The following is a 26,708-nucleotide window of genomic DNA, read 5'->3' on the forward strand; positions in this document are numbered from 1 at the left end:
GATAGGCCGAATATATGCGAAGCAAATATTCTGGAATCCTGAACTATGGTTACTGTATAATTCAATTCCTTTGACTCCTAATGCCAGGATGACTTAGAGCTCACTGTCAACCCTATAATTAGTACATCCATTATGTGATTAACTTTAGATATCCCGTGACTCCTCACTGGGATTACCCTGGCCAAGATTTTGCTAAATTAATCACAAGACATTATCTCCTGTTTTCAGAAGGGGTCAATTCCATCTTGACTCACAACTGACTACGCAAGTACTTGACTGCACCCAGTGACCTTCCGTCACTGAATTAGAAATTCAGGTAGTCCGGTACCAAAGTACAGTGAGTTGCTTGCTAGTCACAGGTTGCGGTCTCAGGTCAGAGGGTCAAACTTATACCCATATCCACTCGGAACATCTCTCGACAGTAGAGCATTCCGAAATTGGTCACGTTCAGTAAAATGTACTCCTACACTTCACCTGTGTGGCATACCAGTGTCTCCACACTCCTTGGTTAAGAGGACAACCAACGTATATGTCACACAATGACCTAATCGCAATAATGCTGTCGTCCTAGTAACAACATATCATTTGGTCGCGAACAAGTTTAAGGACTCAAAGATAAATCCTCCTTTATCATAACATAAGTCCTAAGGACTTCATCATATAAGAGTTCATTTGAAGATGAAATGATGAATAATGCCAAATAACACTTTATTAATTTGTCAATTCATTTACAAAATTCAATCATCAATATGCTGACGATTGACATTTAGGATACAAATTCCAACAAAAACTGCTTCCCTAAATGGATATCTTGAAGAAGATATCTATATGGAACAGCCACTGGGTTTCACTTCCAGTGATGGAGATCACAAGGTCTACAAGCTGCAAAGGTCCATTTATGGACTAAAGCAAGCATCTCGGAGTTGGAACACTCGTTTCGATGACGTAATCAAAATGTTTGATTTCATCAAAAACGAAGAGGAACCGTGTGTTTACAAAAAAGTTAGTGGGAGCGCTGTCGTATTTCTCGTACTGTACGTGGACGACATCCTCCTGATAGCGAATGATATTCCCATGCTAACCTCGGTCAAGGTCTGGTTGTCAAAAGAGTTCTCCATAAAAGACCTTGGGGAAGCATCCTATATTTTGGGAATAAAGGTCTATAGAGATAGATCTAAAAGGATGCTTGGCCTATCACAGAAAATGTATATAGAGGAAGTGCTGAAAAGGTTCAGCATGGAAAACTCTAAAAGGGGTCTCTTACCCCTAAGACATGGAATTCATCTCTCCAAAAAGATGTGCCCCAACACATCTGAAGAGATTCAACGCATGAGCAAGATCCCTTATGCATCGGCAATAGGGAGCCTCATGTATGCCATGCTATGTACACGACCTGATATAGCCCTTGATGTGAGTGTCACAAGTAGATATCAGTCGAATCCAGGTGAAGAACACCGGACAGCTGTGAAGAATATCCTTAAGTACTTGAGAAGAACTAAAGATTTATTCTTGATTTTTGGAGGATCATCTGAGTTGAAGGTAGAAGGGTACACAGATTCAGACTTCATGACTGATGTCGATGATAGAAAGTCAACATCTGGATATGTGTTCTTGTGCAATAGTGGTACGGTAAATTGGAAGAGTTCTAAACAAGCGATCATTGCTGATTCTACTATGGAAGCTGAATACATCGCCGCCTCTGAAGCTGCTAAGGAAGGCTTCTGGTTCAAGAAATTTATTGCGGAATTGGATGTAATATCATCAGATGCCATAACACTCTACTGCGATAATAATGGCGCTATAGCTCTTCCTAAGGAGCCAAGGTCTTATCAGAAGTCCAAGCATATAGAGCGGCGCTTCCACCTCATACGCGACTATGTTGAGAAGAAGTATGTCGAAGTGCAGAGGGTAGACTCCGCGAACAACGTGGCAGACCCATTCACTAAGCAGCTAAGTCAACAAAAGACTGAAGCCCACCTTGAGAAGATGGGACTAAGATATATGACTGATTGGCTTTAGTGCAAGTGGGAGATTGCTAGATGTATGCCCTAGAAGCCAATTTTGGCTGACACATTATTAATTCTAGGACATAATTTGTACTTGACTTTATTATTATTGAATAAATGAAAGGCATCTTTTTCATTCATATTGTTATTGTGTCTATGAATCGTCCAAAGAATTAATAAGATGATGATGCATATTCTCAAGAGTTGAGAATTTGAGCCATGTATCATTGATAATTAATTTCTAAAATGCTCCTGATCGATGGATCATCACGAGGACGGTGATCGATCTGATGAGATCAGTGCACACATTACTTTTCCTGAGGATGGATGAGACTCGAGTCCACGGTGTAGGGACACTGAAGTAATAGTGCAGGTGCTTGTTAGAGAACAAGGGTACTGAGCATGACCAATACAAGAAGTCACTTGGATGTCTATCCACTCGTCAGTGACATGCTTGATGTTGCAGTAGTGTGACTGGTCCTTTGACCTGCGATGCTTCGGCTACTGACAGTGAGGTTATTGTAGTTTGACTGCACACATACATGGTCTCTAGCCATATGGGTCCATACAGTGTAGATTGGCTGCAGTAGGTTTACTGTAGGAGTAGGGTATGCACCTATAAGGAATCTATCGACCTTGATAGATAAGGAGAGATCCTATGTGATTTATAAGACTGAGTTCGTAAGACCTCGGCCGGGGCAGATTGCACAGTGGAGAAAGAGTTTTCTACTCTCGAACTTAAGTTGAATAAATCTTCACATATGACAGACGATGGGGTTTGACGAGTTGTCCATGACCTCCGTACTGTAGGGATCCACGATAGAAGGACTGTATCACATGATAACTGCACCTAGAGGTTCATCATTCTATTCTGCTGGGTAGCCACTACATGCTGCTAGGTGTCACTGGTGGATGGTGGGACTCACAGGGATTATCTCGATGATCGATTAACCCTAATGAGTAGAGTTGGAATCGTTCCAATTCATTGAAAGGAGTTTTCAATGATATTGTGATAGAGATCACAATATATCTCACTACCAGTCAGAATAGAACCTATGGGGTCACACACACTAGAGGCATTGACCGATCCGATGGTTGAATCGTGATTAGGAATCACAAGTAATCAATTCGATTGATAATAAGTTGAAGAAGGAATAGAGGCAAATAATTAATTGGACTTAAAACAAGAATCCTGTTACGGGGGAACTTAGCCACCATGCCCCACGTGACCGGCACGCGCGCCCAGGAAGACTACGGCTGCCCCTTGATCCAGCAATCCGACCTCGGGTCGGATATCTTCGGCTCCGCAGTCCGACCCCGAGTCGGCTGCCCTTTGATCCAGCAATCCGACCTCGGGTCGGATACCTTCGGCTCCGCAGTCCGACCCCGAGTCGGCTGCCCCTTGATCCAGCAATCCGACCTCGGGTCGGATATCTTCGGCTCCGCAGCCCGACCCCGAGTCGGCTGCCCCTTGATCCAGCAGTCCGACCCCGAGTCGGTTGCCCCTTGATCCAGCAATCCGACCTCGGGTCGGCAATCTCTTGACAACAACAGACTGTTCTCCTGAGGCACGCCGCGGCCCCCTGCTCCACTACTCCCTGCAACGGCCGAATCCGGCGCTGCCCCACGATCCCCTGTAACAACCGTACAAAGCGGAGCTCCACTACGCCCTGCCATGGCCGTACCCGGCGCTGCCCCACGACGCCCTGTAACGGCCACGTCAGTGGCAACCCCATCGTGCCACACGATGACCAATCCCCAGAAAAACCCCCCAGCCTGATATATATGGGGCTGGGGGGGAAGGGGGGGTAAACAAGATTCTCCGTAGCATCATCTTACCTGCTACCTCTCCTTCTCCTTCGATTCCCTCTAACTTGATCGTCGGAGGGCCCCCACTATCCCAGTGGTGGTGCGAGGCTTGCTTGCAGGTTTCCCGGCGGAAGGTGGAGCGCAACCAAAGCAATTCCAAGGGAACCCCGTTCACACCGCTGTGCCAATCGTTCTCGGTTTGGACCCCCAGCAACAGTTGGCGCTAGAGGAAGGGACCGGATCTCAGAGCGATCGTAATGGCACGGCGAGGTGGTCGTGGAGCTTCCAATGCTTCCGGTCGCGGGGCCTCTCGCGCCACTGGCCGGGAGGCCGCTGCATCTCCAACACGCTCTCAGCAACACTCCACCGCCCCACCGCCCATTCAGATGGTCGAAGCCGCCCAGTTCGACCAGCTAACCCAGCAGGTTCGCACCCTCGCGGATGCGGTACAGAATCTGCAGGGTGCGATGTCCCGGGCGCCGCAGCAGGCTCATGAGCCGCCGCTGCCTGAGCGTTCGCCTGTCCTCCTCAACCCGCGCTCCTTCCTCTCCCATGGGGAGGAGCGCCGGCGCGAGGAGGATTCTCGAGCACGCTCCATTCTGCCGGGACCTTCCCACCGGAGCTGCGCGGGGTACGAGAGGCGGGCCCGGGCGCATTCCCAGACCCCCCAGTCCTCGAGGAACCCGCGCTCCAGTCGGTCCCCCTCTCGCCGCTCCTTGTCTCCCACCCACCGGTCGCGCTCCCTGGACCGGCGGGTGGACGATCTCCACCGACAACTCCAGGTCCTGAAGGGCCATTCCAAAGATCCCTTCGCTGACTTAGAGATCTCCTCCCAGCCGGCGCTCGCCTCGAGGATCCTGCGGACCCCGAATCCGTCGGGGTTCAAAATGCCAGCGATCGAGCCCTATGACGGGGCGGCGGATCTGCGGGATCACGTCGAGAGTTTCAGGACCCTTATGCTCCTCCACGGAGCGTCAGATCCCCTTCTCTGCAAGGCTTTCCCGGCAACCCTCCGTGGCCCGGCGAGGGCATGGTTCGCCGGGCTGGAGGCTGACTCAATCCGGTCCTTCGACCAGTTCACTCGCCTCTTCATCACTCATTTCGCCGTCAGTAGCCGGCGGCGACTGGTCTCCGACTCCCTCTTTGATGTCCGGCAAAACGAGGGAGAAAGCCTGCGGGATTATCTTACCCGCTTCAACAGGGCTACGCTGGAGGTCCGGAACCTGAGTCAGGAGGTAGCTCTTTCAGCCCTGAAGCGTGGCTTTCGGAAGGGCAGACTCACCTTCTCCCTGGACAAACGCCTGCCGCGGAGCTTCCCAGAGCTGTTGTCCCGGGCGAACCAGTATGCGGACGCCGAGGAGGCGGCCGCCCACCGGAGCAAGGAGGCCGCCGAGATCCCTCAAAAGCTTGGGAAGAAAAGGCGGAAAGAGGCACGCCAGAGGAGGAGCCCGACGCCTCAGCGTCGGCGCAGAAGCCCGTCGCCGGCGAAGAACTACGGCGCCCCACGCCCTCGTTCTCCGCCCGACGTTTTCACCGGTACACCCCTCTCCTGACTCCCCGGGCCCAGATCCTTATGGAGATCAAGGGGCGGGAGGACCTCCCGGCCCCGAGACAGATGCGGAGGATCCCTGGGAAGAGGCCCTCCCGGGCGTACTGTGAGTACCATCGAGACCACGGCCACGACACGGAGGACTGCTTCCAGCTTCGGGACGAGATCGAGGCTCTCATCCGCCGGGGGCGTCTCGGTCGATATGTGAGCGACCGACGTCCCCCCGCAGACCCGCGTCCGGCCGACCCGGCCCCTCCGGAGCCTCGGGAGCAGAATCGACCCGTTGCGGGCGTGATCCACACTATCACTGGGGGCTACCCCCGGCCCGTGAGGAAAGCAGGGGGCTCGACGGAAGCGTTAGGGGCGGCCGTCGCAAAGAGGCAGAGGGTCGGCAATGTAATCACCTTTTGTGATGAGGATGTAAAGGGGGTTCAGACCCCCCACGATGACGCCATGGTGATCTCCCTCACTATGGCAAACTATGATGTAAGGCGTGTTCTTGTGGATAGTGGAAGCTCAGCTGATATCTTGTTTTACGAGGCCTTCCAAAAGATGGGCTTGTCCAGACAATTGTTGCACAAAATATCCACCCCCCTCATAAGATTCACCGGTGACGCTGTCCCGGCGGAAGGTGTCGTTGAGCTGCCTGTAACTGCGGGCGTCGCACCCGCAGAAGCCACGGTGCGACTCGGGTTCTTGGTCGTCCGTGTTCGCTCGGCCTACAACGCTATCCTCGGACGACCCGGACTGAACGCCCTTCACGCGGTGGTCTCTACGTACCACTTGCTCATGCGGTTCCCCACAGCGGTCGGGATCGGGGAGGTCCGAGGCGACCAACCGACCGCACGGCAATGTTTCCTAGCGACCCTCAAAGGGAAGAAGCCCGCAGAAGCCCTAAGCGTCGAGTCCCTTGATGCCAGAGACGAGGTGGCCTTGCGGCAGGGGGAGCCGGCCGAGGGTGTGGTCGAAGTTCCCCTCGAGGAAGGCCGCCGGGACCGGGTGGTCCGGGTCGGCGCCAATCTCGACCCGGGAGCTCGGGCCCGGTTGGTGGAATTCCTCCGAGCCAATGCCGATGTATTTGCCTGGTCGGCGGCCGATGTACCTGGGATCGACCCGGAGGTCATTTCTCACGCCCTCAACGTCGACCCGACCCACCGGCCAGTAAAGCAGAAGAAGAGACACTGTGCCCCGGATCGGATCCGGGTGGTCGACCAGGAGGTAGATAAACTCTTGGAGGCAGGATTCATAAGGGAGGTGAGTTACCCCGAGTGGCTGGCAAATGTTGTACTTGTCCGGAAGGCGAGCGGGAAGTGGAGGATGTGCGTCGACTATACCGACCTGAACAAGGCGTGCCCTAAGGATAGCTTCCCGCTTCCGCGGATAGACCAACTGGTCGACGCGACTTTCGGATATCAGCTGCTGTCTTTCATGGACGCCTTCTCCGGTTACAACCAGATAATGATGGCCCCACAGGACGAGGAGAAAACTGCCTTTATAACGGACCGGGGGCTGTACTGCTACAAGGTAATGCCCTTCGGTCTGAAGAACGCTGGCGCCACTTACCAGCGCCTCGTCAACAAAATCTTCAAAGAGCAAATCGGCCGGAACATGGAGGTGTACGTGGACGATATGCTGGTGAAGAGCCGCCAGGCAGACCAGCACATCGTGGATCTGGAGGAGACTTTCACTACCTTACGGAAGTTTCGCATGAAGCTGAACCCAGCGAAGTGCGCCTTTGGCGCTTCGGCTGGGAGGTTCCTTGGTTTCATTGTCAACCAGCGGGGTATCGAAGCCAACCCGGACAAAATCAAGGCCATCCAAGGTATGTCCCCTCCGACCAAAGTAAAGAAAGTTCAGGAGCTCGCTGGAAGGGTCGCCGCGCTCGGACGATTTGTGGCAAAATCGGCCGAACGCTGCCAACCATTCTTCAAGGTGTTAAAACGCCCAAAAGACTTCCTCTGGACTGCCGAATGTCAAGCAGCATTCGACCAGCTCAAGGAATACCTGGCGTCTCCTCCCCTACTGTCCAAGCTGCAAGAAGGGGAGATGCTCTACCTCTATCTGGCGGTCTCCCCAACCGCGGTCAGTGCGGTGCTGGTTCGGGAAGAGGCAAAGCTCCAGAAGCCTGTGTACTATATCAGCCGGGTCCTACGGGACGCCGAGACGCGGTATACGAAGGCTGAGAAGATCGCCTTCGCGCTGCTGACCGCGACCAGGAGGCTCCGCCCCTATTTCCAGGCCCATTCTGTCACCCTCTTAACTGATCAACCGTTACGACAGATCCTCAGCAACCCCGAGAATGCGGGACGGCTGGTGAAGTGGGCAGTAGAACTCGGAGAATTCGACATCCGCTACCAGCCTCGACCCGCCATCAAGGCCCAGGTGCTCGCGGACTTCCTCGCTGAGTGCACGGTGCAGGAGGCGGAACCTAGACCGCCGGAAACGCCCAGCCTCGACCTGGACGCTTCACATCGATGGGTCGTCGAACCCCGAAGGTGGAGGAGCCGGGCTGGTCCTTACCAGTCCTGATGGAGTGATAGCCGAGTATGCCTTGAGGTTTGGATTTCCAGTTACCAACAACGAGGCAGAATACGAGGCCCTAGTCGCAGGACTCAAACTCACTGGGGAGCTCGGCATCCGGCGTTTGAAGGTCTTCACCGACTCCCAGCTGGTGGTCGGGCAGGTCCGTGGGGAGTTCGAGGCCCGGAGCCCGACCATGCAGAACTACGTCCGGAAGGTGCAAGCACTCATTCCCGACCTCGGCAGTGTCGACATCCAGCAGGTCCCCAGAAGCGAAAATGCCAGGGCCGACAGGTTGTCCCGCTTGGTGGGCGCAGAGGCGCACAACTTGTCGAGGGCAATCTACTTGGAGACCCTGGATGCCCCGAGCATCGGCGAGGCTGGAGCAGTGATGGCGATTGATCCGGAGCCGTCTTGGATGGACCCGCTCGTCGCCTACCTCGCCGAAGGGATCCTCCTTGAAGACGAAGATCAAGCTCGGCGACTTGTCAGGAAGTCCGCCCACTACGTACTCTATGAAGGGAGGCTGTATCGGACCTCGTTTACCGCCCCCCTCTTAAGGTGCCTCCGCCCCTCGGAGGCGGCCTACGTCCTCGGCGAAGTCCATGAGGGCGTCTGCGGATCGCACTCGGGGGCTAGGTCCTTGGCGCACAAGATCATGAGGCAAGGCTATTATTGGCCTACCTTGTTGGAGGACTCAAAGGATCACGTACGGAAATGTGACGCCTGCCAGCGCCACGCCAACGTCCAGAGAGCCCCTTCTGTCCCCTTGGCACCAATCACCGCACCCTGGCCCTTCGCACAGTGGGGAATGGATATCCTCGGACCATTTCCCGTCGCTTCCGCCCAGCGGAAATTCTTGATTGTTGCAATCGACTACTTCACCAAGTGGGTGGAGGCAGAGCCGCTGGCCACTATCACGGAGGCGCAAGTCCGGAAGTTCGTGAAGAAAAACATCATTGTCCGATTTGGGGTACCCCGGGTCCTCATCTCGGATAATGGTCGATAGTTCGACAACAAGCATTTCCGTGACTTCTGCGAGGAATTCGGGATCGAGCATCGGTTCACATCTGTGTCGCATCCCCAAACCAACGGTGAGGCCGAGGTGACAAACCGGACAATCCTCCAAGGAATTAAGGCGCGAATCGGTCGGACGGGGCAAGCTTGGGTCGGAGAACTCGAGAACGTCCTTTGGGCGTATCGGACCACGCATCGGACCCCTACCGGGGAGACGCCTTTCAGCCTAACCTATGGCACGGAGGCGGTTATTGTTGGGAATTGTATCCTAAATGTCAATCGTCAGCATATTGATGATTGAATATTGTAAATAAATTGACAAATTAATAAAGTATTATTTGGCATTATTCATCATTTCATCTTCAAATGAACTCTTATATGATGAAGTCCTTAGGACTTATGTTATGATAAAGGAGGATTTATCTTTGAGTCCTTAAACTTGTTCGCGACCAAATGATATGTTGTTACTAGGACGACAACATTATCGAGATTAGGTCGTTGTGTGACATATACGTTGGTTGTCCTCTTAACCAAGGAGTGTGGAGACACTGGTATGCCATACAGGTGAAGTGTAGGAGTACATTTTACTGAACGTGACCAATTCCGGAACGCTCTACTGTCGAGAGATGTTCCGAGTGGATATGGGTATAAGTTTGGCCCTCTGACCTGAGACCGCAACCTGTGACTAGCAAGCAACTCACTGTACTTTGGTACCGGACTACCTGAATTTCTAATTCAGTGACGGAAGGTCACTGGGTGCAGTCAAGTACTTGCGTAGTCAGTTGTGAGTCAAGATGGAATTGACCCCTCCTGCAAACAGGAGATAATGTCTTGTGACTAATTTAGCAAAACCTTGGCCAGGGTAATCTCAGTGAGGAGTCACGGGATATCTAAAGTTAATCACATAATGGATGTACTAATTATAGGGTTGACAGTGAGCTCTAAGTCATCCTGGCATTAAGAGTCAAAGGGATTGAATTATACAGTAACCATAGTTCAGGGTTCCAGAATATTTGCTTCGCATATATTCGGCCTATTCGGACGTCGGGTACCATTGCTAGATGGTCACATCGATTAGTGTAGGAAGTCGTTCCTATACTACCGGCTTAGGTTCGAACCTATGAGGTCACACGCATAGAAGATTCCTGATTGATCAAGAAGGCTGATGAATGATTAAGAATCATTCAGGGGTAATTTGGTCAATTCGATTGGCAAATTATCTTATAAAATAATTAAAGTAATTATCGGAGGATTAATTAGTAATTAGATTGCTAATGAACTCAATTGGATTGAGTAATTAGACTAAGGATGAGCCAAATTGAATTAGATTCAATTCTGGGCTCAATCAGGGTTTTTGACCTGATTGGATTAGGTCTGAATCAAGAGGATTTAGGTTGACCAAATTAAATTAGATTAAATTTGTGCTTAATTAGGGATTGACCTAATTGGATTAGGTTCAACCCATGGTAATTGAATCATTCTAATTGTTAGGATTTAATTAAATTAAATGGGTTTGATCTGAAACTATTCGGATCTTGAAATCCACTTGTCACATATCCATGCATGGCGCCATAAATTGATTTTTAATATGATTAAAAATTAATTTAATTTATTTAATGGTGCCATGGGACACTTGGCAACATCAGGGACCTCTTTCATCATTAGATGGGTCGAAATGGAGAGATAAATTCATGAAAAGAATTGGATAAGATCAAATTCTCTCTCTTCATGACATATGCCATCCTTATCTTTATCTCACTTCTAATTAAGGTTGAATTTCGAATTTAATCACCACAAAATCACCACGTGACCCTCTAATCTGATTAGGGGCATGGGAATTTCGAAATTGAAAGAGGGAAGTGGCAACATGATGAATGGTTTAGATTAGATCAAGCTTCATCATGTAATGGCACATGAACTTGAATTTTGAATTCAAAATTCAAAACCCCACAACATCCTCCACAAATATGGGATGGTTGGCATGAAGTTAGGTAGGAGAGCAACATTAAAAGGACCTCCATCATCTGGTGGTCGAATTCAAGGAAAAAAGAGAGAAAAAGAAGAAGAAAAAAGGGAAAAGAAAAGAGAGGAACCCTAGTTCATGCATGGAAAAATTCTGCATTCAATCTAGCTGACTTCTTCCTCCTCTAAGTCCATCGCGCCATTAGTGTTAGGGGTCCCTGATAAGAGTCTTTAGATCAGATCTAAGTCCTCTTCAATCCTTTTAAACCTTTCCTCCAAGTTCTTCCAAGAAGGCGGATCAAAAGTTGATAGTGTTTGGAAGATCAAATTTCAGCCTCAAGAAATTCTGCGCAAGCTAGCACTTCCGCAAGATTGGATCTCTTCAGGAACTTCGTGTGGACTTCTCGTAGAGGCCATTCGTGTGCGTGGCTGCGAAGTCGAGGATCAGATCCACAAGTTTCATCCATCATAAAAGGTATTAATCCTACATTAATCTTTTATTATGGTGTCAAGATCTAGGTCTGATTTCCCGAGGTTTTACCCTATTTTGGGGCTCCTCACGGAGATATCTCCAGAATCCATTCAATGGATATTCGGAAATTAATCGGAATAGAGTTCTTAAGTTTCAGATCTGATAGTTAATCATGCATGAAAGTTTTAGCATAATTGTTTAAACGATTCCGGCATAATCCTATGTGTTCTTAAGGTGCTGATTTCTAGATTTGATCTTGTAAGCATGCATGAATTAAATTGTTTGATTCGATTTTTCCGCTGCGTTTTAAAACTTAAAAAGAACTACGTATGGCTTGATCCCCCTTATGAAGGGGTACGTAGGCAACCCGATCAGGTTCAGCCATGGTTTTAAAAAAAAAAAAAATCCGCATGCTTAACACCGAAGAACCTAGGATTCACTTTCAGTGGTATCAGAGCAAAGGTCCAAGAGTTGTGACCGATCTCCGGAAACTCTCACGCGTGATCGTGTGACGAAGCGTGGCTCTCCGTCCGGAGGCGTATAGAGATGCGTGCTCTGATAGGTATACATGGGTGTCACCCTATTTTTAATAGGACCGAACCCATGTAGGAGTGGAGACCCCCCCTTCAGTGGTATCAGAGCCAGGTTCATGTTTAAATTTTTATGTTTTAATTCTTGTAATTAAATCTAAAATCATGAGCATGCTTAGATTAGATCTAAAGTATTTTTTATGATTGATTTAATTGCTGATTATGCATGATTAACTAGATCTGAAATTTTGAATGCATATGATGCATGTTTGTGTTAAGATTTGTAACATAAATAAATCTGAAATCATAATATTGTTTAGATTAGATCTAAATAAAATTTATGATTCATATGATCTCTGATTTTAATGAACAAATCAGATCTGAAAATAAAAGTAAAAAAACAAATACATAAGATGTATGTTGTTTGTATTAATTCATGTTGTTATGTATATGTGATGCATGAACATTAAATATAATGACTTAAACATGAATTTAATCTGATTACATGTGATTAATTACAAAAACTCAGATCTGAAAATATGTTTTAAGAACTGAAAGATTGTAATTAATATGTAATTAAAAAGAAATATGCAATGATCAAAACTTTCATAAGTCTAAACTTAATTGAGAATTAAGTGTTATGAAATAGAATTGTAACTCAATTAATTGACATTGCATAATTCTTTGGGCATATGGGTTAGCTTGAATCAAGTTCCTAGGATTGGGTTAGACCTAAGGTTAGAATCATACATGGACAAATAGAATTAATTGATCAAATCTAATTAAGTAGTAACTAGATTAGGTCAAGAAAATTCTAGATCAATTTACAATAGTTGTAGATGGATCAAGTCCATGTCTTTGATTAGACCAAGATGGAACTTGATTTAGGCTCAGAGGTGTAGCCCGAGTCATTTGAGTAATCAAATCGAAATTGATTAACCAGTCGGTGTCTAAGGTAAGTTTGGCAGTTTTGACCGGTGGTTTTTAATTGGGAGCTACTAGCACTGATTCGTCTTTGCCGAGTTAATGGCATATCCCTTCCACCGATCTCACTTACCTGGCCGACATGGTCAATCACATTTTGATTGGATCACTTAATGATTCGAGTTAGCCCATGCCTATAAGGAAAATCAGTTTGACTGATTTAGGTGTCTCCTTAATCGGTTTGAGTCTAATCTGATTTGGTGAAGTCAGTGGGAGAAATTAGACTAACCGGATCTTCTCATCTATCCTAATTATGAAATCCTCTAAAATTATTAGGTCCTTAAAATGAAATGGTTATGGGGATAACTAGGTCATAGCCTCCCATTAAGTTGGGTGATAATGGGTCCAATGTTTTGATAATTATTGGAGGCGCGACACGCCTGGTACTTATCAAGCATTGGAATTGTCATTCAATATATGATGAGTTAAGTGTACCTTCAATAGGCGGTCAGGTGAGCCGAGCCACACTCGGGCTTGGTCGTCTATTAGTTGATTAGACTTAACCCTATCATTTAATGGTTGGACCTGACTAGGGTATTCGGTGGAGGCGCCACACGCCTGCCGAAGAACCTAGGGCAAAATTATCACTAGAAGTTGCTTGGTGAAGCAACTGGTTTAGAACCTACCAATAGGTGCATATGGGTTAGCCGAGCCACACTCGGGCCTATATGCGATCTATTGGGTTCTAGTGCCCACTAAAGAATTAGGAGTAATTTTTCGAATTGGAGGTAGAGGCTACCAATTTGTATAAAATAGTGGGAGTATCTTTAGACTAAAGTCCAAGTCTACTGTGTTTAGTCAATTCATATACTAATAGCCAAGTTTTCTTTTATGTAGAAATGGCCACAAGTTTGTCACTTCGCTCATTATTGGATAATGACAAGTTGACTAGTCCCAACTTCAATAATTGGTATAGAAAGCTGAAAACTCAGCATAGTCAGACCAAAAGGATTAAGGATGACCAAAGTCAGGCAGAATGCTTCTATTGTAAGAAGCAGGGGCATTGGAAGAGGAATTGTCCTCAGTACCTTACCTCACTTGACCCGAACAGGCTAAGCAAGAGAAAAGGGCAATCAGTTGCTGATCAAGGTATTTATATGATAACACCTTGTAATTTCTCTATATGTGATAATTCAACCTGGGTATTAGATACTGGAAGTCCGTTTAATATATGCAATTCATTGCAAGGACTTCAAGTCAATGAGAGATTTGAAAACAGCGAGAGATTCCTGAATGTTGGAGATGGAAGATCTGTTCCAATTCTAGCTTTAGGAAATCTCAAACTTGTTTTCAATTCTCATGTAGTTGTCTTGAGTGATTGTCACTATTGTCCTGCATTCTTATTGAATGTAATTTCCGTAGGCCTTTTGGCCATGAACGGTTATGAAATTTCAATAAAGAAATATTCTTGTGATATCATTATGAATGGTGTTACTGTAATGGATGGACAATTGAGCAATGGCATCTACTTGTTATCACAACCTGTTAATGTAATGTACACGTCAAGTAAGCGTCCTAGAATAGATAATGTCACGGATGTCTACCTTTGGCATCATAGGCTAGGTCATATTAACAAGAACAGGATGAACAGGTTAAGTAAAGAGGGAATCCTCAATGTTAATGATTGTGAATCATTGACAACCTGTGAGTCATGTCTTCTTGGTAAGATGACCAAATCACCTTTTACCGGAAAAGGTGAACGAGCCAGTGATTTATTGACCCTTGTACATTCTGATGTATGTGGGCCAATAAGCACAGATGCTAGAGGTGGGTATTCATATTTCATTACGTTTACAGACGACCTTTCTAGGTATGGTTATGTCTATTTAATGAGACATAAATCTGAAGCATTTGAAATGTTCAAATTGTATCATAATGAAGTAGAAAAACAAACTGGAAAGAGTATTAAAACTCTTCGATCAGATCGAGGAGGCGAATACCTTTCCAATGAGTTTTTGACATATTTAGGAGAGAATGGGATTCTCTCCTAATGGACTCCTCCTGGTACACCACAGTATAACGGTGTATCAGAAAGAAGAAATCGAACTCTGTTAGACATGGTTCGATCCATGATGGGGTTTGCAAGTCTGCCCATATCCTTTTGGAGATATGCACTTGAGTCAGCCTGCTACATTCTAAATAAGGTTCCAAGTAAGTCTGTAAATAAAACACCACATGAGATGTGGACTGGACGTAAGCCAATGCTGTCTCACCTTAGGGTTTGGGGGTGTCCAGCATATGTCAAACGTTTGAAGACAGACAAACTTGAACCCAAGTCTGACAAATGTTTCTTTGTTGGTTATCCTAAAGAAACTAAAGGATATTACTTCTACTTTGCTGAAGAACAAAAGTTATTCGTAAGCAATAGAGCTGTTTTTTTAGAGAAAGAATTCCTTAGTGAAGGAACTAAAAGCTCTAATGTTGAGCTTAGGGAAGTTCAACATGTAGAAGATCCGACACCATCTACTGAACTAGTTGAGTCAGATTTGATTAGATCAGATCCAGAACCCATCTTAGATGCACCATTAAGGCGATCAGGTAGAGTACCACGTCAGCCGGACAGATACTACGGTTTCTTGGTCCAGGACGGGGATCCTGTCGAACTTGATGAAAACAATGAGGATCCGATCACCTATATGGATGCTATGCAGAGGTATGACTCTGATGCATGGCTTGGAGCCATGCAATCCGAAATGGAATCCATGAAGGTCAATGATGTATGGACATTAGTTGACCCACCCGAAGGGATTAAACCCATAGGGTGTAAGTGGATTTTCAAAAGAAAACGGGGCGCAGACGGAAAAGTAGAGACCTATAAAGCCCGTCTGGTTGCCAAGGGATATCGTCAACGTTATGGTATTGACTATGACGAGACGTTTTCTCCTGTGGCAATGCTCAAATCCATTCGGATTATGCTTGCGATAGCAGCACACTTAGATTATGAAATCTGGCAGATGGATGTTAAAACCGCTTTTCTAAATGGAGATTTAGAAGAAGAGGTGTATATGATGCAACCTGAAGGTTTTATATCTGCAGATGAGTCTAAGGTGTGCAAGCTTCAAAAATCCATTTATGGATTAAAGCAAGCTTCACGGAGTTGGAACATACGATTTGATAAGGTGATCAAATCATATGGCTTCATTAAGAATGAAGAGGAACCTTGCATTTATAAATGGGCAAATGGTTCAGTTATTATATTTCTTGTTTTGTATGTGGATGACATTCTTTTAATCGAGAATGACATTCCTGCATTACAAGGAATAAAGGTTTGGCTATCATCTCAATTTGCCATGAAGGATTTGGGAGAAGCATCTTACATCCTAGGGATGAAGATCTACAGAGATAGATCTAGAAGATTGCTTGGATTATCCCAATCCACATACATTGATACTATACTGAAAAGGTTCAGTATGATTAATTCCAAGAAAGGCTATCTTCCAATGGGCCATGGAATTAACCTCTCTAAAAGGGATTGTCCGACAACCTCTCAAGAAAGAGAGACTATGGATAGAATTCCATATGCTTCGGCAGTGGGATCTATAATGTATGCCATGACATGTACTAGACCAGACGTGGCATACTCACTAGGAGTAGTGAGTAGATACCAGTCTGATCCAGGTAGCAACCACTGGAAGGTTGTCAAAACCATCCTTAAGTATTTGAGAAATACTAAAGATCAGTGGCTTGTCTACGGTGATTCTGACTTAAAACTTGAGGGATATACCGATTCAAGTTTTTAGTCAGATCAAGATGATAGCAAGAGCGTGTCGGGATATATCTTCACTCTTAAGGGTGGGGCCATCTGCTGGAAGAGTTCCAAGCAGCATACAGTGGCAGATTCTACATGTGAAGCAGAATACATTGCAGCATCTGATGCAGCCAAGGAAGCCGTATGGTTGCGCAAGTTCATCACCGAGCTGGGAGTGGCACCTTCCATTGATGGTCTAGTTCCTATATTTTGTGATAACACTGGAGCCATAGCTCAGGCAAAGGAACCTAAAGCACATCAGCGGACCAAGCATATTCTGCGACGTTATCACCTGGTTCGAGAGATTATAGAACGAGGTGATATTGATCTTCAGAAGATTGACACAAAAGAAAATCTGGCTGACCCATTTACCAAAGTCCTCGGCATCAAAGAGTTCAACGAACACAAGTCGAAGATGGGTATTAGATACTGTGCCGATTGGCTTCAGGCTAAGTGGGAGTTGTTGGGAATTGTATCCTAAATGTCAATCGTCAGCATATTGATGATTGAATATTGTAAATAAATTGACAAATTAATAAAGTATTATTTGGCATTATTCATCATTTCATCTTCAAATGAACTCTTATATGATGAAGTCCTTAGGACTTATGTTATGATAAAGGAGGATTTATCTTTGAGTCCTTAAACTTGTTCGCGACCAAATGATATGTTGTTACTAGGACGACAACATTATCGAGATTAGGTCGTTGTGTGACATATACGTTGGTTGTCCTCTTAACCAAGGAGTGTGGAGACACTGGTATGCCATACAGGTGAAGTGTAGGAGTACATTTTACTGAACGTGACCAATTCCGGAATGCTCTACTGTCGAGAGATGTTCCGAGTGGATATGGGTATAAGTTTGGCCCTCTGACCTGAGACCGCAACCTGTGACTAGCAAGCAACTCACTGTACTTTGGTACCGGACTACCTGAATTTCTAATTCAGTGACGGAAGGTCACTGGGTGCAGTCAAGTACTTGCGTAGTCAGTTGTGAGTCAAGATGGAATTGACCCCTCCTGCAAACAGGAGATAATGTCTTGTGACTAATTTAGCAAAACCTTGGCCAGGGTAATCTCAGTGAGGAGTCACGGAATATCTAAAGTTAATCACATAATGGATGTACTAATTATAGGGTTGACAGTGAGCTCTAAGTCATCCTGGCATTAAGAGTCAAAGGGATTGAATTATACAGTAACCATAGTTCAGGGTTCCAGAATATTTGCTTCGCATATATTCGGCCTATTCGGACGTCGGGTACCATTGCTAGATGGTCACATCGATTAGTGTAGGAAGTCGTTCCTATACTACCGGCTTAGGTTCGAACCTATGAGGTCACACGCATAGAAGATTCCTGATTGATCAAGAAGGCTGATGAATGATTAAGAATCATTCAGGGGTAATTTGGTCAATTCGATTGGCAAATTATCTTATAAAATAATTAAAGTAATTATCGGAGGATTAATTAGTAATTAGATTGCTAATGAACTCAATTGGATTGAGTAATTAGACTAAGGATGAGCCAAATTGAATTAGATTCAATTCTGGGCTCAATCAGGGTTTTTGACCTAATTGGATTAGGTCTGAATCAAGAGGATTTAGGTTGACCAAATTAAATTAGATTAAATTTGTGCTTAATTAGGGATTGACCTAATTGGATTAGGTTCAACCCATGGTAATTGAATCATTCTAATTGTTAGGATTTAATTAAATTAAATGGGTTTGATCTGAAACTATTCGGATCTTGAAATCCACTTGTCACATATCCATGCATGGCGCCATAAATTGATTTTTAATATGATTAAAAATTAATTTAATTTATTTAATGGTGCCATGGGACACTTGGCAACATCAGGGACCTCTTTCATCATTAGATGGGTCGAAATGGAGAGATAAATTCATGAAAAGAATTGGATAAGATCAAATTCTCTCTCTTCATGACATATGCCATCCTTATCTTTATCTCACTTCTAATTAAGGTTGAATTTCGAATTTAATCACCACAAAATCACCACGTGACCCTCTAATCTGATTAGGGGCATGGGAATTTCGAAATTGAAAGAGGGAAGTGGCAACATGATGAATGGTTTAGATTAGATCAAGCTTCATCATGTAATGGCACATGAACTTGAATTTTGAATTCAAAATTCAAAACCCCACAACATCCTCCACAAATATGGGATGGTTGGCATGAAGTTAGGTAGGAGAGCAACATTAAAAGGACCTCCATCATCTGGTGGTCGAATTCAAGGAAAAAAGAGAGAAAAAGAAGAAGAAAAAAGGGAAAAGAAAAGAGAGGAACCCTAGTTCATGCATAGAAAAATTCTGCATTCAATCTAGCTGACTTCTTCCTCCTCTAAGTCCATCGCGCCATTAGTGTTAGGGGTCCCTGATAAGAGTCTTTAGATCAGATCTAAGTCCTCTTCAATCCCTTTAAACCTTTCCTCCAAGTTCTTCCAAGAAGGCGGATCAAAAGTTGATAGTGTTTGGAAGATCAAATTTCAGCCTCAAGAAATTCTGCGCAAGCTAGCACTTCCGCAGGATTGGATCTCTTCAGGAACTTCGTGTGGACTTCTCGTAGAGGCCATTCGTGTGCGTGGCTGCGAAGTCGAGGATCAGATCCACAAGTTTCATCCATCATAAAAGGTATTAATCCTACATTAATCTTTTATTATGGTGTCAAGATCTAGGTCTGATTCCCCGAGGTTTTACCCTATTTTGGGGCTCCTCACGGAGATATCTCCAGAATCCATTCAATGGATATTCGGAGATTAATCGGAATAGAGTTCTTAAGTTTCAGATCTGATAGTTAATCATGCATGAAAGTTTTAGCATAATTGTTTAAACGATTCCGGCATAATCCTATGTGTTCTTAAGGTGCTGATTTCTAGATTTGATCTTGTAAGCATGCATGAATTAAATTGTTTGATTCGATTTTTTCGCTGCGTTTTAAAACTTAAAAAGAACTACGTATGGCTTGATCCCCCTTATGAAGGGGTACGTAGGCAACCCGATCAGGTTCAGCCATGGTTTTAAAAAAAAAAAAAAATCCGCATGCTTAACACCGAAGAACCTAGGATTCACTTTCAGTTGTCCCCGTGGAGCTCGGACTCCCCTCGCCCCGGGTGGCTACGCACCGACCCGAGGCCAATTCGGAGCAACTCCGAGGAAACTTGGACCTCTTGGAAGAAGCGAGGGAAATGGCGCAGGTTCGGATGGCGATGTATCAGCGGAGGGTGGCCCGATATTATAACTCCAAGGTCCGACCAAAACTTTTCAGAATCGGAGATCTGGTGCTAAGGCGAGCCAAAGCATCTCAACCCGCAGAAGGTGGGAAGCTGGCGCCAAATTGGGAAGGCCCGTATAGGGTTCGCTGGGTAAACCGACCTGGCTCCTACCAGTTGGAGGCCCTAGATGGTCGAGAAATTCCAAGGAGCTGGAATTCCGCTAACCTACGGGTGTATTACCAGTAGAAAGACAAAGCCAGAAAGACAGTTCAAAAAATGTATAGTCCTTTTCATTTCAATAATTCCTGGTCACAATGGCGTGTTCGTGTGATTACAAAGAATTCCCAGAGGGGGATTGGGGAGTAAAGAAAGTAAGGAAGAGGTGGGGACTCCATAGAGTTGAAGATCCGGGATCCCGAACCCTCCACCCGAAGCAGCTGCAATCCCACCGGGCGTGGGTGCTTCTCCCCGGAGGCGCCATCGACGCCTCACGCAAAAGACGAAGAGCCGGCGCGGACGAAGAAGAAGTGGACGAAGAAGGAGTTCACACTGCTCCTAGAGGAACGCCACCTCCAAAGGATATTCCGGCCCTCCCCAAGAGAAGGGGAGGGAAGGAATACAAGGGAGAAGAGCGCGAGGAGGCGCGATCCCGGATGAAGCGTCTGGCGCAGAGCTCAATCAGGAGGTGGGACGGAAAAGAGGGGGGATGTGATCCCGGATGAAACGCCTAGAGCGGAGTTCCACCGGGGAGAATCTTCCCGTTGATCCCAGATGAAACGGCTAGTTGGCGGAAGTCGCGAGGGGCGCACCTCCCGTTCTTCCGGCAGGGGCTTCCCAGCCACGCACCGGAGAGGAGGTCCACGATCCATGGCAACCTGAACAGCTCCGGCTTGGCAGGCTCCACCGCACCTGCACTTATATTTATAGCCAAACCGTGGCCCCCCGGTCGTTCCGATGCGGGTGGCTCCAATAAATGCGGGGGCATCGAATCCGGAGCCGTTCCGGCTCTCGAGGCGTATCCTCCCACGACCTCCTAAGCGTCGTTCTCCTTAATTGCATTCTTCATGCAGGACACTCCGGGCAGCGTGTATCCCACGGCACACGTATCTCCGCACGCGCCCAGGCCGCATCCGCCTCGAAGAACGCGCGTATCGCGGCCGCTTAACTGGCACTCCTCGCAAGCAGCAACTGGCCGATCCGATTTCCCAGGTAACGCCTCAATTAGCATTTAATAGCCTTCTGGTGTTCCCCAGGCGACGCGTCGAGAGGAGGAGAAATACGATCGCAGCTGGCCACGGAGAAACCCCGTCGAGCGGCAAGTGATAGGCGCGCGACCAACGAGCGGAATTTCCTGAGGCCTAACCCTCGAATGCCTGGCCTAGCGCCGGAAGAATTTTCTGAGGCCTAACCCTCGGATGCCTGGCCTAGCGCCGGAAGAATTTCCTGAGGCCTAACCCTCGGATGCCTGGCCTAGCGCCGGAAGAATTTCCTGAGGCCTAACCCTCGGATGCCTGGCCTAGCGCCGGAAAAATTTTCTGAGGCCTAACCCTCGGATGCCTGGCCTAGCGCCGGAAGAATTTCCTGAGGCCTAACCCTCGGATGCCTGGCCTAGCGCCGGAAGGATTTCCTGAGGCCTAACCCTCGGATGCCTGGCCTAGTGCCGGAAGAATTTTCTGAGGCCTAACCATCGGATGCCTGGCCTAGCGCCGGAAGAATTTCCTGAGGCCTAACCCTCGGATGCCTGGCCTAGTGCCGGAAGAATTTCCTGAGGCCTAACCCTCGGATGCCTGGCCTAGCGCCGGAAGGATTTCCTGAGGCCTAACCCTCGGATGCCTGGCCTAGTGCCGGAGGAACTTCAAGAGTCAGGAGTCGGCGAGACGCTATCAAGAGTTAAAAAGAGGAAGGACGAAAGTGAAATGAGGAAACACTTTGTTTGCATTAACTTTCGTTGCATCAGGGCCGAGACCCATACAACATGGCAAAACGCCAACATACAAAGAAAAGAACAAAGAAAAAGTACAGAGGGTCAGCTTGGAGGAACCCCTGGATCGGGAACGGCGAGCACGTCCGCGAAGGGTAGGGAGACGGTTGGAGAACCGGCAGGCAATGGCATCGGAGGGGAGTCGAGGAGGGAGACCCCACTCAGGTCAATTTCGGGGTATTTAGTGGACACCCTTGCCAGGCCTTCATCGAAGCCTAAGGCAAAGGAGTCGGACCCCGCATCTGACATGTCACGGATGAACTCGGCGGACTGACGATAGGCCTGTACCGCCTGACGCCCGATTTCTGCGCTCTTCTCGGCCAGCGCCGCCTCCGCTCGCTCCGTAATCTGAGCTTTCGCTTCCATGACCTTCGCCACAATCCGCTCGTCCGCCTCGGAGGAGACCCTCAGCAGATCGGCCCGAGCCTCCATGTGCTTTGCCTCGGCAGCGACGCGAGCAGCCTCAGCCTCCTTCAGGCGCGAATGAAGCTCCTGGTTGCTCGCACGAGTCCCCTCCAAGGCCGACTCCAATTCGGCCATCTTGGCTTCAAGAGATCGGGTTCGGTTGCGGGCGTTGTCAGCCGACTGCTGGGCCTTCTCCCACCTCTCCCGGAAGTCGGCAGCCTTCCGGGACTGCTTTTCGGCTCGCTCCTCCGCCTTCCTGATCTCGCTTTCGAGACCCGAGGCAACCTTGAGTTGCTCCTGAGCCTCCAACAGTTGCCTCTCGAGGGCGGCGAAGCCGAGTGCCCGCTCTTTGGCCACCTGGAGCCTCGTCTCGAGGTCCCTGGTCGTTCTCCCCGCCGCAGCCTGGCCTCCCTCCTCTACAGCTTTCAGTCGGCTCTCGGCCTTCGCCAGGAGCCTCGCCTGTTCCTCGTGGCTCTCCTCCAGACGGATCATGTACTGGGCGAGCTAAGAGATAGGAAAAACGAGAGCGTCAGACGGGGATCAATAGAGCCTATAAATGGCGAAAGCGGCCAAAAGAACACTCACCGACATGAGGCAGACGCAGCTGGCAGCTCCGACTTCAGGGATCCTCATCTGCCGGACCTGCCTACGGTCACCCTCCAGCAGCACCGTCTCGATGAGGTTTCGGGCGCCGGCGAAAGTGAAGGCCGACCCCAACTTCGCCCCGGAGCCGGACGGTAGTTCTGCGGCCTTACCCTTACCCATTGCTTGAGGGAGAGTCATGCCGACCGTGCTCGGGGCGGGGCCCGCGCCAGAAATCGACAGGGTCCCGCTCGGCCGAGGCCTCGGCGCGCCCCTCCTCGTATCATCCGAGGCCGACCGAGTCGAAGGCCGGGCTGGGGATCGACCGCGTCCGACCCGGCCGTCTCGGGCGCGCCCGGATGACACCTCCGGAAAAGCGGTAGTCTCATCACCGGAGGGCTGATACGGCGTCAACTGTCGGTCCGAGCCCGCGGCGTCCCTCTGATCGGTGGGCCCAGACCCGTCTGTCGGCGTCGGAGTCGCCTGCTGGCGGGGCTTCTTCGCCGGTGGGACCCCGCTCGGAGGAGTCCGTTTCTTCCTCCGGACCGCTTCCAGCAGGGACGCCCTACTAACAGCCATTGCCCTGTCCGACTGCATGACGTCGTCGATTTCTGCAAAAAGAACGAGATGGTTAGAAACTGAGAAGCTGATGGAAAGAAGAAACGAAAGAGGAGAAAAGAGCTAAAAAAGAAGAAGTGATGGCGGGCTCACGGTCGGCGGGGACCGAGCTCAGACCGACGTTCACCAAGGCATCCTCGGAAATAAGGCGAGCCACCGGGGGGAGCCGGCCCTCGGCAACCAACCCCCTCAAAACGGCGACGCCATCAGACTCCTCCCTTGACAACCTCGATAGGCCGATCGGGGACTTCATCGGCGTCTCCCAGGTTGTCCCGATTTCCCAAGAGGGATCTACGTCGATGAAAAAGAAACGCTCCTTCCAGCCATGAATGGAGGAAGGAGCCTCCTTGACGAGGCCGCACCCTCGCCGCGCCGCAAAGCACCACCACCCTCTGTCCCGGGGGTGGCCGTTCAGGCCGTAGCATTCCCAAAAGACATTCAGGGTGGCGGGAACCTCGTGCATGCGGCAGAGAACCTGGAAGGCCGTCAGGGTACGCCATGAGTTCGGCACCAGTTGCATCGGCGCCACTCTTAAACCTCGAAGCACCTGCACGACTAAGTCCGAGGGGGGAAAGCGGAACCCAGCCCGAAGGATGTCCTCATTAATGGCGACCTTTCCTGGAGGAGGATGGGACATCCTCTCCTCAGGCCCCGGGAGCGTAACGTTGCAGGCTTCGGGAAGGTGGTACCGGGCCACGAACCTATCTAGGTCTTCGGGGACCAGCTCCGACTGAATGCGGTCCGCTCTTACTTCGTCCATCCCTAACGGCCAGAGAATCTACGGTCAGGACGGGATCAAGAGGGGAGAAGGAACCGGAACGACTGGGGTACACTAATACGAAAGGAGAAAGTACGGAGAGCCCTAAATTGAAGAGTGGGGCAACTCACCGGAAGGGAAGGAAGAACGGCTCCGAGAGCGTCAAAGGAGGAGCGAACGAACAGTCCGACGGCAACGGCAACAGCACAAGGGAGAAACTCGAGGATGCCTGTGAAGAGAAAGGCGGACGGGGGAGAGCCCCCGGTTAAATAGGCAGAAAGGCGGGTGACGCCTCGGTGACGCCAGAGGACGCCTGGCTACCGAAGGATCGTTCTCGCCCCAAAGGCGAATCGACGCCATTAAGGAAGGATGTCCGCCGAAATCTGCAGACCGCCAGATCAGCGACAACCGCCATACGCCATAAAAAAAAGAGCGGGGAGCTCGGAGCACGCGCGCCTTTCCGAGGGATGGCGGCAATCTCGAAGCATCACTCCCTTCACCCGTTCCCCTCCTGGTTCCAGGCTCGGAAGTGGGGGGCTACCGTTACGGGAGAACTTAGCCACCATGCCCCACGTGACCGGCACGCGCGCCCAGGAAGACTACGGCTGCCCCTTGATCCAGCAATCCGACCTCGGGTCGGATATCTTCGGCTCCGCAGTCCGACCCCGAGTCGGCTGCCCCTTGATCCAGCAATCCGACCTCGGGTCGGATACCTTCGGCTCCGCAGTCCGACCCCGAGTCGGCTGCCCCTTGATCCAGCAATCCGACCTCGGGACGGATATCTTCGGCTCCGCAGCCCGACCCCGAGTCGGCTGCCCCTTGATCCAGCAGTCCGACCCCGAGTCGGTTGCCCCTTGATCCAGCAATCCGACCTCGGGTCGGCAATCTCTTGACAACAACAGACTGTTCTCCTGAGGCACGCCGCGGCCCCCTGCTCCACTACTCCCTGTAACGGCCGAATCCGGCGCTGCCCCACGATCCCTTGTAACAACCGTACAAAGCGGAGCTCCACTACGCCCTGCCATGGCCGTACCCGGCGCTGCCCCACGACGCCCTGTAACAGCCACGTCAGTGGCAACCCCATCGTGCCACACGATGACCAATCCCCAGAAAAACCCCCCAGCCTGATATATATGGGGCTGGGGGGGAAGGGGGGGTAAGCAAGATTCTCTGTAGCATCATCTTACCTGCTACCTCTCCTTCTCCTTCGATTCCCTCTAACTTGATCGTCGGAGGGCCCCCACTACCCCAGTGGTGGTGCGAGGCTTGCTTGCAGGTTTCCCGGCGGAAGGTGGAGCGCAACCAAAGCAATTCCAAGGGAACCCCGTTCACACCGCTGTGCCAATTGTTCTCGGTTTGGACCCCCAGCAACAAATCCTACTTGAACTAGGATTCCTACTTGGACTGGGAATCCTATTTGGAGTAGGACTAGGATTCCTACTTGGAGTAGGATTCCTACAATCCTAATTAGATTAGGAGTTTTTGAATCAAATTTGGATTCCTACTTGGAGTAGGATTCCTAGAGTCCTAATCGGATTAGGACTTCAGATTCAATTAGAGTCCTAATTAGATTAGGACTAAAATTAAATAAGTCCTAATTGGATTAGGGTTTCTTAAGTCCTAATTAATTATTAATCTAATGAATCGACATGACTCCTAATTGTGTTAGGATTGAAGAGTTCAATTGAGTCATGGTTCATTCAAGTTCTAATTAGATTAGGACTAGCATAGATTGAACCCAATTGATTCATGATTTGGACTAAACCAAATAGGAGCCCTAGATGCCTTTAAAAGGCTTTGAAAGGAGGTGCCCTAATGATGTGTGAAGCCCTCCTCCTCTCCAACTCGTGGCCACCCTTCTCCCCTCTTGGTTTCAGCCGCCAACAGCAAGAAAAGAAGAGGAGGCGTCTCCCTCCTCTTGGGCTTCTTCCTTGGCTTCAACGCATGAGAAGAGAAGAAGGCTGCCAAGGGCTTTGATCCTCTTCATCTCTTCATCCTTCTTCTTCCTCCTCCCAAGCACAATCAAGGGTTAATTAAGAGGGAGAACATCAGCCATCAAAAGTTATCTCTGCAAGGGAGCTAGCACCCCGGGGAGATAGAGAGCTTGGATCGGTTTCTGCTTCGTGTGGATACCCGTAGAGGCCGGGCACTTGAACGGCTTCAAGCAAACCTTCATCCAAAAACCACGATCATCAGTTTGCGGTGATCATCTACCCGCATAAGGTGAAGATCTGATCTTCTAATATTTTTAAAAATATTTAATCCTTACCCATTTACGAACGGTTCATGAAACAACGTTCATGAGATGAACGTCGATCCCGCTTATGTCGATTCCGCTGCCATCTGATTTTTTTTTGAAATTTCTGCGGCATGGGCGGGTTCCCAACAGTCATGTCAGACTTTGGTCGACTTTTCCACCAAACAAGGTAATATTGGTAACCACCATTTCTGGTTGACATAATCTGCTCATCCAATATATGTTCTATTTGTTCTCTACGTGCATGAAATTTGGAAAGTGGTAGTTCAACAACAGGTAATAGG

At 48.7% G+C, this 26,708-nt stretch overlaps 1 protein-coding gene across 1 annotated transcript in view; it reads right to left on the minus strand.

The window, feature by feature from the left end:
- LOC149753676 (uncharacterized) overlaps positions 1-22,975 on the minus strand; it is a 64,088-nt gene extending 41,113 nt beyond the window's left edge. The window contains exons 1-2 of the mRNA XM_089930362.1: positions 22,796-22,975; positions 22,247-22,714 (exon numbers count right to left, since the gene is read on the minus strand). Coding sequence (XP_089786488.1) covers positions 22,247-22,714; positions 22,796-22,975 — 648 coding nt within the window. The remainder of the gene's footprint in view (positions 1-22,246; positions 22,715-22,795) is intronic.
- Positions 22,976-26,708: the final 3,733 nt, after the last annotated feature.

This window comes from Phoenix dactylifera, chromosome 4 (genome assembly GCF_051530095.1).
Source record: "Phoenix dactylifera cultivar Ajwa chromosome 4, Ajwa_hap1_PhDact_Kaust_v1.1, whole genome shotgun sequence".
NCBI classification, from domain to species: Eukaryota; Viridiplantae; Streptophyta; class Magnoliopsida; order Arecales; family Arecaceae; genus Phoenix; species Phoenix dactylifera.